This window comes from Oncorhynchus masou, unplaced genomic scaffold, assembly GCF_036934945.1.
Source record: "Oncorhynchus masou masou isolate Uvic2021 unplaced genomic scaffold, UVic_Omas_1.1 unplaced_scaffold_909, whole genome shotgun sequence".
Classification (NCBI taxonomy): Eukaryota; Metazoa; Chordata; class Actinopteri; order Salmoniformes; family Salmonidae; genus Oncorhynchus; species Oncorhynchus masou.
In genome coordinates this window covers 142,830-160,532 of record NW_027015566.1, presented here as the reverse complement: position 1 = coordinate 160,532, position 17,703 = coordinate 142,830, and the positions used below count along the sequence as shown (strand labels likewise).

The following is a 17,703-nucleotide window of genomic DNA, read 5'->3' as shown; positions in this document are numbered from 1 at the left end:
CTTTGATTATCTCCATCAGATGACACTCATAGGACATCATGTTATACATGTATTGTGTGTTTTGTTCGATAATGTGCATTCCTAGGCCATCATTGAAAATAAGAATTTGTTCTTAACTGACTTGCCTAGTAAAATAAAGGTAAAATAAATTAAATAAAACATATATATATAAAATCTCAGTTTACTTTGGCGCGTTACGTGCAGTAATGTTTTGATTCCAAAACATCCGGTGATTTTGCAGAAATACTCACAATAAACATTGATAAAAGATGCAAGTGTTATTCACAGAATTAAAGATAATCGTATCCTCTTTGCAACCACTGTGTCAGATTTAAAACAAACTGTATGGAAAAATAATAATCTGAGAACGGTGCTCAGAACCCAAAGAAATAGCCGCCATTATGGCGTCAACAAAAGCTACAAAAACACTATAAATATTCACTTACCTTTGAATATCTTCATCAGAAGGCAGTCCCAGGAATCCCAGTTCGACAATAAATTACTGATTTGTGCCATAAAGTTCCAAAAAGCCCATAATTTAGCCACTTGTTGTTAGCTTGTTCACCCAGCATTCAATCTTCAAAAAGCACGAGTAATTCCTCCAGACAAAAACTCAAAAAGTTCCGATACAGGTCATAGAAACAAGTCAAATGATGTTTGCAATCCATATTTAGGATGTTTTAAACATTAATCAGCAATAAGGTTCCAACCGGAGAATTTCATTGTCTGAAGAAAAGCATAGTAACGGGAGGACACACTCTCGTGACCGCGCGTAACTAGACCGAGGCTTTCTGCCAGACCACCAACTCAAAGAGCTATTATGAGCCCCACCTTTATAGTAGAATCATACAACCAGAATCTAAAGACGGTGACATCTTGTGGAAGCCCTAGGAATTGCATGCTCATCCATATCTAAGGTGGACATCCAATGGCACTGTTGTCTAAATTGAGTTCTCACTTCCTGTTTGGATTTCTTCTCAGGTTGTCGTCTGCCATATGAGTTATGTTATACTCACAGACATAATTCAAACAGTTTTAGAAACTTCAGAGTGTTTTCTATCCACCAGTAATAATATTATGCATATATTCTCATCTGGGACTGAGTTGGAGGCAGTTCACTCTGGGCACGCCTTTCATCCAAAAGTGAAAATGCTGCCCCCTAGCATCAACAGGTTCTTAATATCTGGAAGAAATCACGCAGTTCTGCCTCCAGGTCAAGATTCATGACAAACATCAACCTGCGACTGTTTGTTTTCACAATTAACATGCCTTTTCTTGTTTCAATTATGTTTTATTATGAAAAATACAATATCTTTTTGTATACTTGTACAACTAAATGAACTAAAATCACATTTTATTTGTCACATACACATGGTTAGCAGATGTTAATGCGAGTTTAGTGAAATGCTTGTGCTTCTAGTTCCGACAATGCAGTAATAACCAACGAGTAATCTAACCTAACAATTTCACAACAATTACCTTATATACACAAGTGTAAAGGGATAAAGAATATGTACATAAACATACATGAATGAGTGATGGTACAGAGCGGCATAAGCAAGATGCAGTAGATGGTATCGAGTACAGTATATACATATGAGATGAGTAATGTAGGGTATGTAAACATTATATTAATTGGCATTGTAAAGTGGCTAGTGATGCATTTTTTTCCATAATTTTCCATCAATTCCCATTATTAAAGTGGCTGGAGTTGAGTCAGTGTGTTGGCAGCAGCCACTCAATGTTAGTGGTGGCTGATAAACAGTCTGATGGCCTTGAGATAGAAGCTGTTTTTCAGTCTCTCGGTCCCAGCTTTGATGCACCTGTACTGACCTCTCCTTCTGGATGATAGCGGGGTGAACAGGCAGTGTCTCGGTGGTGATGATGCACCTGTACTGACCTCTCCTTCTGGATGATAGCGGGGTGAACAGGCAGTGGATCGGGTGGTGATGATGCACCTGTACTGACCTCTCCTTCTGGATGATAGTGGGGTGAACAGGCAGTGGATCAGGTGGTGATGATGCACCTGTACTGACCTCTCCTTCTGGATGATAGTGGGGTGAACAGGCAGTGGATCAGGTGGATGTTGTCCTTGATGATCTTTATGGCCTTCCTGCGACATCAGCAGTGTATGTGGAGCGTATGTCCATATATAATTGTACTATTTGTAATTCAACATAAAAGACGTACAAGAAATGATCACATTGGTATTTTAACGGTGTTATTGTTTAAATTGTTTACGTTTAAGAGGTAAATTGTTTAATTGTTTAAATTTAAGAGTTTAAATGTTTAAACATGGGATCCATCTAAAACAGTATAAAACAAGATGATAAACAGAGGATCCATCTAAAACAGTATAAAACAAGTGCAGTATGTTCTGAGAATGTTACTTTAACGTCACCTCATAACGTCACACTATAACTTCATGGGAGTCTTGTGGAAAGACTGCATGTTGTTTTGGGTGGATTGAGTGACGTCTTCATCAACATTTGCAGAATATTCCTGTAATATTTTCACCTCTTGTCAGACGCCAACAGTCTAGTCGGCTGCAGACATTCAGAAGGAGTTCTAGTAGTTTATTTGCCATTTGCAGGTATTTAAAGTAATACATACATTGTAATTCCTTGTTGGATCTCTCACACATATAGGACAGTACATACCAGAGGAGGCTGGTGAGGGGAGGACGGCTCATAATAATGTCTGGAACAGAGTGAAAGAAATGGAACACATGGAAACCACGTGTTTGATACCATTCCACTTATTCCCCTCCAGCCATTACACGCCTGTCCTCCCCAATTAAGGTCCCACCAACCTCCTGTGATACAAACACAAACAGTAAAATGTATCATAACAATGCAAAGTGGTAAAAGATCAGAAAAGGAACCAAAAAGTTCAGTCAATTTCTAATAGTCTGATGAAAACAGTTTAGGTTGATGATTTAACAGGCAGATAGAACTGGGATAGAAGCTGTTCTAGAACCTGTGGTCCAGAAACTGATTTAACAGGCAGATAGAACTGGGATAGAAGCTGTTCTAGAACCTGTGGTCCAGAAACTGATTTAACAGGCAGATAGAACTGGGATAGAAGCTGTTCTAGAACCTGTGGTCCAGAAACTGATTTAACAGGCAGGTAGAACTGGGATAGAAGCTGTTCTAGAACCTGTGGTCCAGAAACTGATTTAACAGGCAGATAGAACTAGGATATAAGCTGTTCTAGAACCTGTGATCCAGAAACTGATTTAACAGGCAGATAGAACTGGGATAGAAGCTGTTCTAGAACCTGTGGTCCTGAAACTGATTTAACAGGCAGATAGAACTGGGATAGAAGCTGTTCTAGAACCTGTGATCCAGAAACTGATTTAACAGGCAGATAGAACTGGGATAGAAGCTGTTCTAGAACCTGCGGTCCAGAAACTGATTTAACAGGCAGATAGAACTGGGATAGAAGCTGTTCTAGAACCTGTGGTCCAGAAACTGATTTAACAGGCAGATAGAACTGGGATAGAAGCTGTTCTAGAACCTGAGATCCAGAAACTGCCTAGCAACAACTGGTCACTGGACTGGTGACCTGTGTGGCTATTTTTTCATTTGAGTTTTTCAGGTTTTGAAATGATATCTGTGTTTGTGGAACCACTTGGTGTGTGTGTCCAGTGTGTGTCCAGTGTGTGTCCAGTGTGTGTGTGTTAGTGTTTTTGAGTCCAGTGTGTGTGTGTGTGTGTCCGCTGTGTGTTTGTGTGTGTGTGTGTGTGTGTCCAATGTGTGTGTGTGTGTCCAATATGTGTTTGTTTGTGTGTGTCCAATGTGTGTGTCCAGTGTATGTATGTGTAGGTTTGTGTGTGTCCAATGTGTGTGTCCAGTGTGTGCGCATGTATGTCCACTGTGTGTGTGTGTTTGTCCAGTGTGTGTGTGTGTGTTTGTTTTTGTCCAGTGTGTGTGTGTGTGTGTGTGTGTGTGTCCAATGTGTGTGTCCAGTGTGTGCGCATGTATGTCCACTGTGTGTGTGTGTGTGTGTGTGTGTGTTTGTCCAGTGTGTGTGTGTGTGTTTGTTTTTGTCCAGTGTGTGTGTGTGTGTGTGTGTGTGTTTGCGTGTGTGTGTCCAATGTGTGTGTGTGTGTTCAGTGTGTGTGTGTGTGTGTGTCCAGTGTGTGTAAGTCTATTGTGTGTGTGTCCAGTGTTTGTGTGTTTCAGTGTGTGTGTGTGTCAGGTTATTATTTACAGGGACACTGAGGAGTTGTAATCAACCCAAAACCCTGGAAAGAGGGGCTCAGTGAATGTGGAGGTGATTGTGTACAGGTGGGTCAGTGTGTCAGAGGAGGCTCTATAGAAGGACAGAGTGCCGGTTGGCCAGTCCAGATACACTCCTACTCTGTGGGGTCTGGAGGAGGGGACATCTATGGAAGAGGGATTATTATTGTGATAGGCAGTGTAACTGTTGTCTGAGCAGGACAGACTCCAGGACTTGTCATTCCATCCAAGATAACAGTCCTTAACCCCTCCTCTTCCTTTCCTGCTGATTCCTTTATATGTCACTCCTATACCAGCCTCTCTCCCACTCCACTCTACCTCCCAGTAACAGCGCCCAGTCAGACCCTCTCTACACAGCACCTGTCTACAGCCCTCAAATCTCTCTGGGTGATCAGGATACGGCTGCTCCTCTGTCCTACATGTCACCTTTCTGTTCTCCTCAGACAGAGAGAGGAGTCTGTCTACTGTGTTTGGGTCCAGTGTGAGATCACAGACATCTGATGGATGAAACCAGACACAATATTAGAAGTCATTATCATTCACTTTTCACTAATTCATTTAATGTAGCTGTTTCTAGGTATCAAAAGGAGAAGTTAAGGTAACTTGAGACTTGTTGAATGATCATATGTTATACTTTATGGTAATATAAAGCACACTTGTTCCCATTAATTACACACACACACACACACACACACACACACACACACACACACACACACACACACACACACACACACACACGCATTGTCAAAGCAACTCTTTGTAAACTTTGGTGTCCCTGATTTCTGCTACTGTAGAATTACAGCTGATATTTAATATGACCAAGTAAGTAATGATGGTGGTCTTTGACTTTGACTTAACTTGAATTAAGACTATTCACAGCTGTCAACACTCACATTTTCTAGGCCCAAGTTTCATTCTGTTCTCTCCACCATGTTCCACACTGTAGCGGTAAGCAGAAGAACAGACAGTCATTGAGGGATACACCTGAATTCACACACACACACACACACACACACACACACACACACACACACACACACACACACACACACACACACACACACACACACACACACACACACAGTAACATATAACTTTGTCCAAGTGGTGGTCAGAATGTTTGTCATAACTTCTTTGATATAGGGGGCACTCTTTTAATTTTTGGATAAAAAAACGTTCCCGTTTTAAACAAGATATTTTGTCACGAAAAACACTCTGACGTTTCCAAATCTGCAAAGATATTATCTGTGAGTGCCCCAGAACTAATGCTACAGGCGAAACCAAGATGAAATTTCAAACAGGAAATGCCCCAGATTTTGAATGCGCTGTGTTCCAGTGTCTCCTTATATGCCTGTGAATGCGCCAGGAATGAGCTTACACTTTCTGTCATTTCCCCAAGGTGTGTGCAGCATTGTGATGTATTTGTAGGCATATCATTGGAAGATTGACCATAAGAGACTACATTTACCAGGTGCTCGCTTGGTGTCCTCCGTTGCAATTATTGCGTAATCTCCAGCTGCATGTATTTTTCCTTTTGTTTCAGAGGAGAAACCCAACTGGCACGAATGACTTATCATCGAATAGATGACTTATCATCGAATAGATGACTTATCATCGAATAGATGACTTATCATCGAATAGATAAGTGAAAAACACCTTGAGGATTGATTCTAAACAACGTTTGCCATGTTTCTGTCGATATTATGGAGTTAATTTGGAAAAAAGTTTGGCGTTGTAATGACTGAATTTTCTGGGTTTTTTCTTAGCCAAACGTGATGAACAAAACGGAACGATTTCTCCTACACAAATAATCTTTTTGGAAAAACTGAACATTTGCTATCTAACTGAGAGTCTCCTCATTGAAAACATCCGAAGTTCTTCAAAGGTAAATTATTTTATTTGAATGCTTTTCTTGTTTTTGTGAAAATGTTGCCTGCTGAATGCTGAATGCATGCTATGCTATGCTAGCTATCAATACTCTTACACAAATGCTTGTGTAGCTGTGGTTGAAAAGCACATTTTGAAAATCTGAGATGACAGTGTTGTTAACAAAAGGCTAAGCTTGTGAGCCAATATATTTATTTCATTTCATTTGCGATTTTCATGAATAGTTAACGGTGCGTTATGCTAATGAGCTTGAGGCTATGATTACGCTCCCGGATACGGGATTGCTCGACGCTTGAGGTTAACTAGCCTGATGAGTCAAAAATGTCTGATATGAACATTGACATAAAACCTCTACATACTTGAGTTTCTCCAGTCTGCAGTGTGGATCCTCCAGTCCAGCAGAGAGCAGTCTGACTCCTGAGTCTCCTGGGTGATTGTAGCTCAGATCCAGCTCTCTCAGGTGTGAGGGGTTTGTCTCCAGAGCTGAGACCAGAGAAGCACAGCCTTCCTCTGTGACTAGACAGCCTGACAGCCTGCAAAGAGTCAAATCATATTAAAATCACACTGCTATTCTTTGGTGGTGAAAATAGTGACAGATATTTTTCTACATATTCTGTACTTCCGGCGCCGACAGAGATGGCCGCCTCGCTTCGCGTTCCTAGGAAGCTATGCAGTTTTTTGTTTTTTTTACGTGTTATTTCTTACATTAGTACCCAAGGTCATCTTAGGTTTCATTACATACAGCCGAGAAGAACTACTGTATATAAGATCAGCGTCAACTCACCATCAGTATGACCAAGAATATGTTTTTCGCGATGCGGATCCTGTGTTCTGCCTTACAAACAGGACAACGGAATGGATCGCATGCAGCGACCCAAAAAAACGACTCTGAAAAAGAGGGAAACTTAGCGGTCTTCTGGTCAGACTACGGAGACGGGCACATCGTGCCCCACTTCCTAGCATTCTTCTTGCCAATGTCCAGTCTCTTGACAACAAGGTTGATGAAATCCGAGCAAGGGTAGCATTCCAGAGGGACATCAGAGATTGTAACGTTCTGTGCTTCACGGAAACATGGCTCACTGGAGAGACGCTATCCGAAGCGGTGCAGCCAACGGGTTTCTCCACGCATCGCGCCGACAGAAACAAACACATTTCTGGTAAGAAGAGGGGTGGGGGTGTATGCCTTATGGCTAACGAGGCATGGTGCGATGAAAGAAACATACAGGAACTCAAATCCTTCTGTTCACCTGATTTAGAATTCCTCACAATCAAATGTAGACCGCATTATCTACCAAGACAATTCTCTTCGATTATAATCACAGCCGTATATATCCCCCCCCAAGCAGACACATCGATGGCTCTGAACGAACTTTATTTAACTCTTTGCAAACTGGAAACCATTTATCCGGAGGCTGCATTCATCGTTGTTGGGGATTTTAACAAGGCTAATCTGAAAACAAGACTCCCTAAATTTTATCAGCATATCGATTGCGCAACCAGGGGCGGAAAAACCTTGGATCACTGTTACTCTAACTTCCGCGACGCATATAAGGCCCTGCCCCGCCCCCTTTCGGAAAAGCTGACCACGACTCCATTTTGCTGATACCTGCCTACAGACAAAAGCTAAAAAAAGAAGCTCCCACGCTGAGGTCTGTCCAACGCTGGTCCGACCAAGCTGACTCCACACTCCAAGACTGCTTCCATCACGTGGACTGGGACATGTTTCGTATTGCGTCAAATAACAACATTGACGAATACGCTGATTCGGTGTGCGAGTTCATTAGAACGTGCATTGAAGATGCCGTTCCCATAGCAATGATTAAAACATTCCCTAACCAGAAACTTTGGATTGATGGCAGCATTCGCGTGAAACTGAAAGCGCGAACCACTGCTTTCAATCAGGGCAAGGTGTCTGGTAACATGACTGAATACAAACAATGCAGCTATTCCCTCCGTAAGGCTATCAAACAAGCTAAGCGTCAGTACAGAGACAAAGTAGAATCCCAATTCAACGTCTCAGACACAAGAGGCATGTGGCAGGGTCTACAGTCAATCACGGACTACAGGAAGAAATCCAGCCCAGTCACGGACCAGGATGTCTTGCTCCCAGGCAGACTAAATAACTTTTTTGCCCGCTTTGAGGACAATACAGTGCCACTGACACTGCCTGCAACGGAAAAATGCGGACTCTCCTTCACTGCAGCCGAGGTGAGTAAAACATTTAAACGTGTTACCCCTCGCAGGGCTGCAGGCCCAGACGGCATCCCCAGCCGCGCCCTCAGAGCATGCGCAGACCAGCTAGCTGGTGTGTTCACGGACATATTCAATCAATCACTATACCAGTCTGCTGTTCCCACATGCTTCAAGAGGGCCACCATCGTTCCTGTTCCCAAGAAAGCTAAGGTAACTGAGCTAAACGACTACCGCCCTGTAGCACTCACTTCCGTCATCATGAAGTGCTTTGAGAGACTAGTCAAGGACCATATCACCTCCACCCTACCTGACACCCTAGACCCACTCCAATTTGCTTACCGCCCAAATAGGTCCACAGACGATGCAATCTCAACCACACTGCACACTGCCCTAACCCATCTGGACAAGAGGAATACCTATGTGAGAATGCTGTTCATCGACTACAGCTCGGCATTCAACACCATAGTACCCTCCAAGCTCGTCATCAAGCTCGAGACCCTGGGTCTCGACCCCGCCCTGTGCAACTGGGTACTGGACTTCCTGACGGGCCGCCCCAGGTGGTGAGGGTAGGTAACAACATCTCCTTCCCGCTGATCCTCAACACTGGGGCCCCACAAGGGTGCGTTCTGAGCCCTCTCCTGTACTCCCTGTTCACCCACGACTGCGTGGCCACGCACGCCTCCAACTCAATCATCAAGTTTGCGGACGACACAACAGTGGTAGGCTTGATTACCAACAACGACGAGACGGCCTACAGGGAGGAGGTGAGGGCCCTCGGAGTGTGGTGTCAGGAAAATAACCTCACACTCAACGTCAACAAAACTAAGGAGATGATTGTGGACTTCAGGAAACAGCAGAGGGAACACCCCCCTATCCACATCGATGGAACAGTAGTGGAGAGAGTAGCAAGTTTTAAGTTCCTCGGCATACACATCACAGACAAACTGAATTGGTCCACTCACACAGACAGCATCGTGAAGAAGGCGCAGCAGCGCCTCTTCAACCTCAGGAGGCTGAAGAAATTCGGCTTGTCACCAAAAGCACTCACAAACTTCTACAGATGCACAATCGAGAGCATCCTGGCGGGCTGTATCACCGCCTGGTACGGCAACTGCTCCGCCCTCAACCGTAAGGCTCTCCAGAGGGTAGTGAGGTCTGCACAACGCATCATCGGGGGCAAACTACCTGCCCTCCAGGACACCTACACCACCCGATGTTACAGGAAGGCCATAAAGATCATCAAGGACATCAACCACCCGAGCCACTGCCTGTTCACCCCGCTATCATCCAGAAGGCGAGGTCAGTACAGGTGCATCAAAGCTGGGACCGAGAGACTGAAAAACAGCTTCTATCTCAAGGCCATCAGACTGTTAAACAGCCACCACTAACATTGAGTGGCTGCTGCCAACACACTGACACTGACTCAACTCCAGCCACTTTAATAATGGGAATTGATGGGAAATGATGTAAATATATCACTAGCCACTTTAAACAATGCTACCTTATATACTGTTACTTACCCTACATTATTCATCTCATATGCATACGTATATACTGTACTCTATATCATCGAATGCATCCTTATGTAATACATGTATCACTAGCCACTTTAACTATGCCACTTTGTTTACATACTCATCTCATATGTATATACTGTACTCGATACCATCTACTGTATCTTGCCTATGCTGCTCTGTACCATCACTCATTCATATATCCTTATGTACATATTCTTTATCCCCTTACACTGTGTATAAGACAGTAGTTTAGGAATTGTTAGTTCGATTACTTGTTGGTTATTACTGCATTGTCGGAACTAGAAGCACAAGCATTTCGCTACACTCGCATTAACATCTGCTAATCATGTGTATGTGACAAATAAAATTTGATTTGATTTTGATTTGATTTGATTTGATATTCAGATACATCAGTGTCCTGAAACCTGCCACATCTATTCATTTATGAATGTATCATTATTATAAATGACACATTTTTCAAGTATTGCTTGTCGATAGAAAGATGCATATTAACAAATATTTGAGTGGACTGACCAGACCAGTTTAAAAAGAAGTATCAGTCAAAAGACAGACAGTGAGGTATCAGATTTAGATTGTATTGAGTATACAGTCCACACCATATCTATTTAGACAGTGAGGTATCAGATTTAGATTGTATTGAGTATACAGTCCACACCATATCTATTTAGACAGTGAGGTATCAGATTTAGATTGTATTGAGTATACAGTCCACACCATATCTATTTTGACAGTGAAGCTAACATTTTAAATGTGGCTCTATACTCCAACATTTTGTGTTTCAGATCAAATGTTTTGTATGAGGTGACAGTATATAACCTTTTTTTTGGGGTATTTTCATACATATCTGTTTCACTGTTTAGAAAAATAAAAGCACTTTATGTATCTAGTCCCCCTATTTGAAGAAGTCATAAGTATTCTGAACTATTAACTCAGAGTGTATTAAAGTCATTGAAAATGTAGTGTTTGGTCCCCTAATCATTGAACGTAATGCCTACATCAAGCTTGTGACTCAAACTCGTTGATTGCATTTGCAGTTTGTTTTTGTTGTTTTTATAGGTAATATTTTTCCCAGTATTAAAATGGTGGTGATGTCTGGAGAAATGTTCTTTCTAAGTAGAAACATGTTTCTAAAACACTACTAAATTAATCCTGTTGATGCCTTGATTAATACAAATCATTTACGAATCAATGTGTCTGTCAGTGTCTCCTGACCCCTCCTGTCTCAGCCTCCAGTATTTATGCTGCAGTAGTTTATGTGTCGGGGGGCTGGGGTCAGTTTGTTATATCTGGAGTACTTCTCCTGTCCTATTCGGTGTCCTGTGTGAATTTAAGTATACTCTCTCTAATTCTCTCTTTCTCTCTTTCTTTCTCTCTCCCGGAGGACCTGAGCCCTATGACCATGCCTCAGGACTACCTGACATGATGACTCCTTGCTGTCCCCAGTCCACCTGGCAGTGCTGCTGCTCCAGTTTCAACTGTTCTGCCTTATTATTATTGGACCATGCTGGTCATTTATGAACATTTGAACATCTTGGCCATGTTCTGTTATAATCTCCACCCGACATAGCCAGAAGAGGACTGGCCACCCCACATAGCCTGGTTCCTCTCCAGGTTTCTTCCTAGGTTTTTGCCTTTCTAGAGAGTTCTTCCTAGCCACCGTGCTTCTACACCTGCATTGTTTGTTGTTTGGAGTTTTAGGCTGGGTTTCTGTACAGCACTTTGAGATATCAGCTTATGTACGAAGGGCTATATAAATACATTTGATTTGATTTGATTAATAATAATGAGTGAGAATATTACAGAGGCTACAACAAAACATACTAATCTCTCACCATTAACCTCAAATAAAAGGTGACATTCTGTACTGTCACCTAATATGAAACATTCTATCTCAAATCGAAAATACTGGACCATAGCACCACATTTAAAACTGTAAGCTTCACTGTCCTAACACATATGGTGTGGACTATGTGTGCCTGGTAAACACATGTGGATCTGGTGAACAGTTATCACTTGTTGACCAACTACAGGAATACTGACCTCAGAGTCTCCAGTTTACAGAGGGGATTCCCCAGTCCAGCAGAGAGCAGCTCCACTCCTGAATCCTTCAGGTCATTGTTACTCAGATCTAGCTCTCTCAGGTGTGAGGGGTTTGACCTCAGAGCTGAGACCAGAGAAGCACAGCCTTCCTCTGTGACTAGACAGCCTGACAGCCTGCAAAGAGTCAAATCATATTAATATCACACTGATATTATTTGGTGGTGAAAATAGTGGCAGTATATTTTTTCCAACATATTCACATATATCAGTGTCCTGAAACCTGCCATATCTATTCATAAATGAATGTATCGTTATTAGAAATGATAAATTATCAAAGTATTGCCTGCAGATAGAAACATGCAAGTACAAATATTTGAGTAGACTGACCAGACCAGTTTAAAAAGCAGTATCAGTCAAAAGACAGACAGTGAGGTATCAGATGTAGATTGTATTGAGTATACAGTCCTCACCATATCTATTTAGACAGTGAGGTATCAGATTTAGATTGTATTGAGTATACAGTCCACACCATATCTATTTAGACAGTGAGGTATCAGATTTAGATTGTATTGAGTATACAGTCCACGCCATATCTATTTTGACAGTGAGGTATCAGATTTAGATTGTATTGAGTATACAGTCCACGCCATATCTATTTTGACAGTGAGGTATCAGATTTAGATTGTATTTAGTATACAGTCCACACCATATCTATTTTGACAGTGAGGTATCAGATTTAGATTGTATTGAGTATACAGTCCACAACATAACATTTTGGATTTCATTTTGGATTTCAGATCACATGTTTCATATGAGGTGACAGTATATAATGTCACCTTTTATTTGAGGATATTTTAATACATATCTGTTTCACCATTTAGAAAAATAAATCACTTTATGTATCCAGCCCCCTCTTTGAAGAAGTCATAAGTATTCTGACCAAGTCACCTAAGGTCTATTAAAGTAGTCAAAAGAATAGTATTTGGTCTGATATTCCTTTAATGCAATGAGGACATCAAGCCTGTGACTCAAACTCATTGATTGCATTTGCAGTTTGTTTTGCCCAATATTAAAATGGTGGATGATGACTGGAGTAAATGTTTTTTCTTAGTGAGCGGACAACATGTTTCTAAACACCACTAAATGAATCCTGATGATGCCATTATGAAGAAAAATAATAAATGAATCATTAATAATAATGAGTGAGACAGTTACAGAGGCTACAACAAAACATGCTAACCTCTCACATTATCAACAACAGAGACTACAACAAAACATACTAACCTCTCACCATTACCAATAACAGAGGCTTCAACAAAACATGCTAACCTCTCAACATTACCAATAACAGGAGAGGTTAGAATTATTTGCTGACCTTTGTGCCTCTATAACTTTGTAATTCGACATTATTCAAGATTCATTCCTGATTATTCATCATCATAGTAGCATCCACATGAATGTAGAAGTGTTCAGAAACATCTTCTATTCTTACTGACAATACAAGTGAAGTGACTCCAAAATTACAGGACATTATTCACCATTCAGTTTCTATTAAGAAAAACATCCAAAACACAACCAAGACAAACTGCAAATTAATTCAACAAGTTAGTAGATGTACAAGCTTGATGTAATCACTGCAGGCATGGAATATGGGACCAAATACTAAAACAAATTGAGTAAATTATTTTGTCCAAATAATTTTGACTTTTTCAAATGGGACAACTACATACATAGGGTGCTTTCATTTCTAAACGGTAAAATATATAAGTATGAAAACCTTTTTTTCCCACCTTTATTTAACCAGGTAGGCCAGTTGAGAACACCTTTATTTAACCAGGTAGGCCAGTTGAGAACACCTTTATTTAACCAGGTAGGCCAGTTGAGAACACCTTTATTTAACCAGGTAGGCCAGTTGAGAACACCTTTATTTAACCAGGTAGGCCAGTTGAGAACACCTTTATTTAACCAGGTAGGCCAGTTGAGAACACCTTTATTTAACCAGGTAGGCCAGTTGAGAACACGTTTATTTAACCAGGTAGGCCAGTTGAGAACACCTTTATTTAACCAGGTAGGCCAGTTGAGAACACCTTTATTTAACCAGGTAGGCCAGTTGAGAACACCTTTATTTAACCAGGTAGGCCAGTTGAGAACACCTTTATTTAACAAGGCAGGCCAGTTGAGAACAAGTTCTCATTTACAACTGCAACCTGGCCAAGACAAAGCAAAGCAGTGTGACACAAACAACAACACAGAGTTACACATGGAATAAAAGTAATTTCAATTTAGCACTGGATTGATAGTTGTGCAGATGAGGATGTGCAAGTAGAAATACTGGTGTGCAAAAGCAGAAAAACAAAAACAAATCTGGGGATGAGGTAGGTAGTTGGTTGGATGGGCTATTTACAGATGGGCTGTGTACAAGTGCAGCGATCTGAAAGCTGATGCTTAAAGTTAATGAGGGACATAATAAGTCTCGAACTTCAGTGATTTTAGCAATTCATTCCAGTCATTGGCAGCAGATAACTGGACGGAAAGGCAGCCAAAGGAGGTGTTGGCTTTGGGGATGACCAGTGAAATATACAGTGCCTTGCGAAAGTATTCGGCCCCCTTGAACTTTGCGACCTTTTGCCACATTTCAGGCTTCAAACATAAAGATATAAAACTGTATTTTTTTGTGAAGAATCAACAACAAGTGGGACACAATCATGAAGTGGAACGACATTTATTGGATATTTCAAACTTTTTTAACAAATAAAAAACTGAAAAATTGGGCGTGCAAAATTATACAGCCCCCTTAAGTTAATACTTTGTAGCGCCACCTTTTGCTGCGATTACAGCTGTAAGTCGCTTGGGGTATGTCTCTATCAGTTTTGCACATCGAGAGACTGAAATTTTTTCCCATTCCTCCTTGCAAAACAGCTCAAGATCAGTGAGGTTGGATGGAGAGCATTTGTGAACAGCAGTACTTTCGCAAGGCACTGTACCTGCTGGAGCGCCTGCTACTGGTAGGTGCTGCTATGGTGACCAGTGAGCTGAGATAAGGCGTGGCTTTACCTAGCAAAGACTTATAGATGACCTGGAGCCAGTGGGTTTGGCAACGAATATGTAGCGAGTACAAGCCAAAGAGAGCATACAGGTCGCAGTGGTGGGTAGTATAAGGGGCCTTGGTGACAAAACGGATGGCACTGTGAAAGAATGCATCCAATTTGCTGAGTAGAGTGTTGGAGGTAAATGACATCGCCCAAGTCAAGGATCGGTAGGATAATCAGTGTTACGAGGGTATGTTCAGCAGCATGAGTGAAGGAGGCTTTGTTGCAAAATAGGAAGCTGATTCTAGACTTAATTTTGGATCAAAATGTTTAATATTGTGTCTGGAAGGAGAGTTTACAGTCTAGCCAGACACCTAGGTATTTATAGTTGTCCACATATTCTAAGTCAGAGCTGTCCAGAGTAGTGATGCTCGTTGGGCGGGCGGGTGCGGGTGATCGGTGATCGGTTGAAGAGCATGCATTTCATTTAACTAGCATTTAAGAGGAGATGGAGGCCACAGAAGGAGTGTTGTATGGCATTGAAGCTTGTTTGGGGGTTTGTTAACACAGTGTTCAAATAAGGGCCAGATGTACACAGAATGGTGTCGTCTGCGTAGAGGTGGATCAAATAATCACCCGCAGCAAGAGAGACATCATTGATATACAGTATACAGAGAAAATAATCGTCCCGAGAATTGAACCCTGTGGCACCCCCATAGAGACTGCCAGAGGTCTGGACAACCGGCCCTCCGATTTGACACACTGAACTCTGTCTGAGAAGTAGTTGGTGAACCAGGCGAGGCAGTCATTTGAGAAACCAAGGCTGTTGAGTCTGCCAATAAGAAAATGGTGATTGACAGAGTCGAAAGTCTTGGCCAGGTTGAAGAAGACAGCTGCACAGTACTGTCTTTTATCGATGGAAGTTATGATATCATTTGTGACCTTGAGCATGGCTGAGGTGCAGCCGTGACCAGCTCGGAAACCTGATTGCATAACGGAGAAAGTATGGTGGGATTCGAAATGGTCGGTGATCTGTTTGTTCAATTGGCTTTCAAAGACTTTAGAAGGGCAGGGCAGGATGGACATAGGTCTGCAACAGTTTGGGTCTAGAGTGTCTCCCCATTTGAAGAGGGGGGTGACCACGGCCTCTTTCCAATCTCTAGGAATCTCAGACGATACGAAAGAGGTCGAACAGACTAGTAATAGGGGTTGCAACAATGCTCGCAAATACTTTTACGAAGAGAGGGTCCAGATTGTCTAGACCAGTTGATTTGTAGGATCCAGATTTTGCAGCTCTATCAGACCATCAGCTCTCTGGATTTGGGTGATGGAGATGCGGGGGTGGGGGGTGGCCTTGGGCCAGTTGCTTTGGGGGATGCAGAGCTTTTGGCTGGGTTTGGGGTCGCCAGGTGGAAAGTATGGCCAGCCGTAGAGAAATGCTTCTTGAAATTCTCAATTATCGTGGAATTATTGGTGGTGACAGTGTTTCCTAGCCTCAGTGCAGTGGGCAGCTGGGAGGGTGCTCTCATTCTCCATGGACTTTACAGTGTCCCAAAACTTTTTGGAATTAGTACTGCAGGGATGAAAATTTTTGTTTGAAAGAGCTAGCTTTGCTTTGCTAACTGACTGGGTATGTTGGTTCTTGACTTCCCTGAAAAGTTGCATATCGCGGGGACTATAAGATGCTAGTGCAGTACGCCACAGGATATGTTTGTGCTGGAAAAGGGCAGTCAAGTCTGGAGTGAAACAAGGGCTACATCTCTTCTTAGTTCTACATTTTTTGAAAGGTGAATGCTTATTTAAGATTTTTATTTAAAAATATATATATTTAACCTTTATTTAACTCGGCAAGTCAGTTAAGAACTAATTCTTATTTACCATGATGGCCTACACCGGCCAAACTCTGGCAACACTGGGCCAACTGTGCGCCGCCCTCAGATGCCGCCCTATGCCATGATTGGGAGAATCTCTCAATCACGGCTGGTTGTGGTACAGTGTCATCTGTATCACAACCAGGCATTCTCTACTGACGGGATGAGGTCAATATCGTTCCAGGATACCCGGGTCAGGTCGATTAGAAAGGCCTGCTTGCTGAAGTGTTTTAGGGAGCATTCGGTACTGTCTCCTAATATGAAACAAATCCAAAATGTTGGTGGCGAGACCTACAAGCCACAGTGTCTCGAACCCACTGTGAAATTTGGTGGATGATCGGTGATGATCTGGGGGTGCTTCAGCAAGTCTTCAATCAGGCAGATTTATCTTTGTGAAGGACGCATGAATCAAGCCACGTACAAGGTTCTCAGAAAACATAAATTTGAAAGACTGGTGGAGGGCATTCCAAGATGCTTAAAAGCTGTGTTTGAAAATCAGGCTTATTCCACCAAATATTGATGACTGAACTCTTCCTAAGTTAAAACATTAGTATTGTGTTATTTAAAAATATTTAACTTATTGTCATTAAATGTTCTGAATGACAATATTATTGGAGGGGATTTGTGAGACATGTTGTCAGAAGAAGATAGAATAAAACAAAAATGTTAATTTCACCCAAACACCTATAAATAGTAAAACCAGAGAAGCTGATAACTTTGCAGTGCTCTCTTAATTTTCTTAAGGGCTGTATGTGAATGAAAATCTTTAAATAAAAGGTGACATTCTGTACCGTCACCGAATATGAAACATTCTATACCAAATCCAAAATGTTGGAGGATAGCACCACATTTAAAACTGTAAACCTCACTGTCCAATCACATTTGGTGTGGACTATGT

The 17,703-nt window shown here is 41.8% G+C and overlaps 1 protein-coding gene across 1 annotated transcript in view; it reads right to left on the bottom strand.

The window, feature by feature from the left end:
* Positions 1 to 17,703, bottom strand: part of LOC135538111 (NACHT, LRR and PYD domains-containing protein 12-like) — an 86,481-nt gene that overhangs the window by 57,434 nt on the left and 11,344 nt on the right. Inside the window, exon 9 of the mRNA XM_064964097.1 lies at positions 11,906 to 12,079. Coding sequence (XP_064820169.1) covers positions 11,906 to 12,079 — 174 coding nt within the window. The remainder of the gene's footprint in view (positions 1 to 11,905; positions 12,080 to 17,703) is intronic.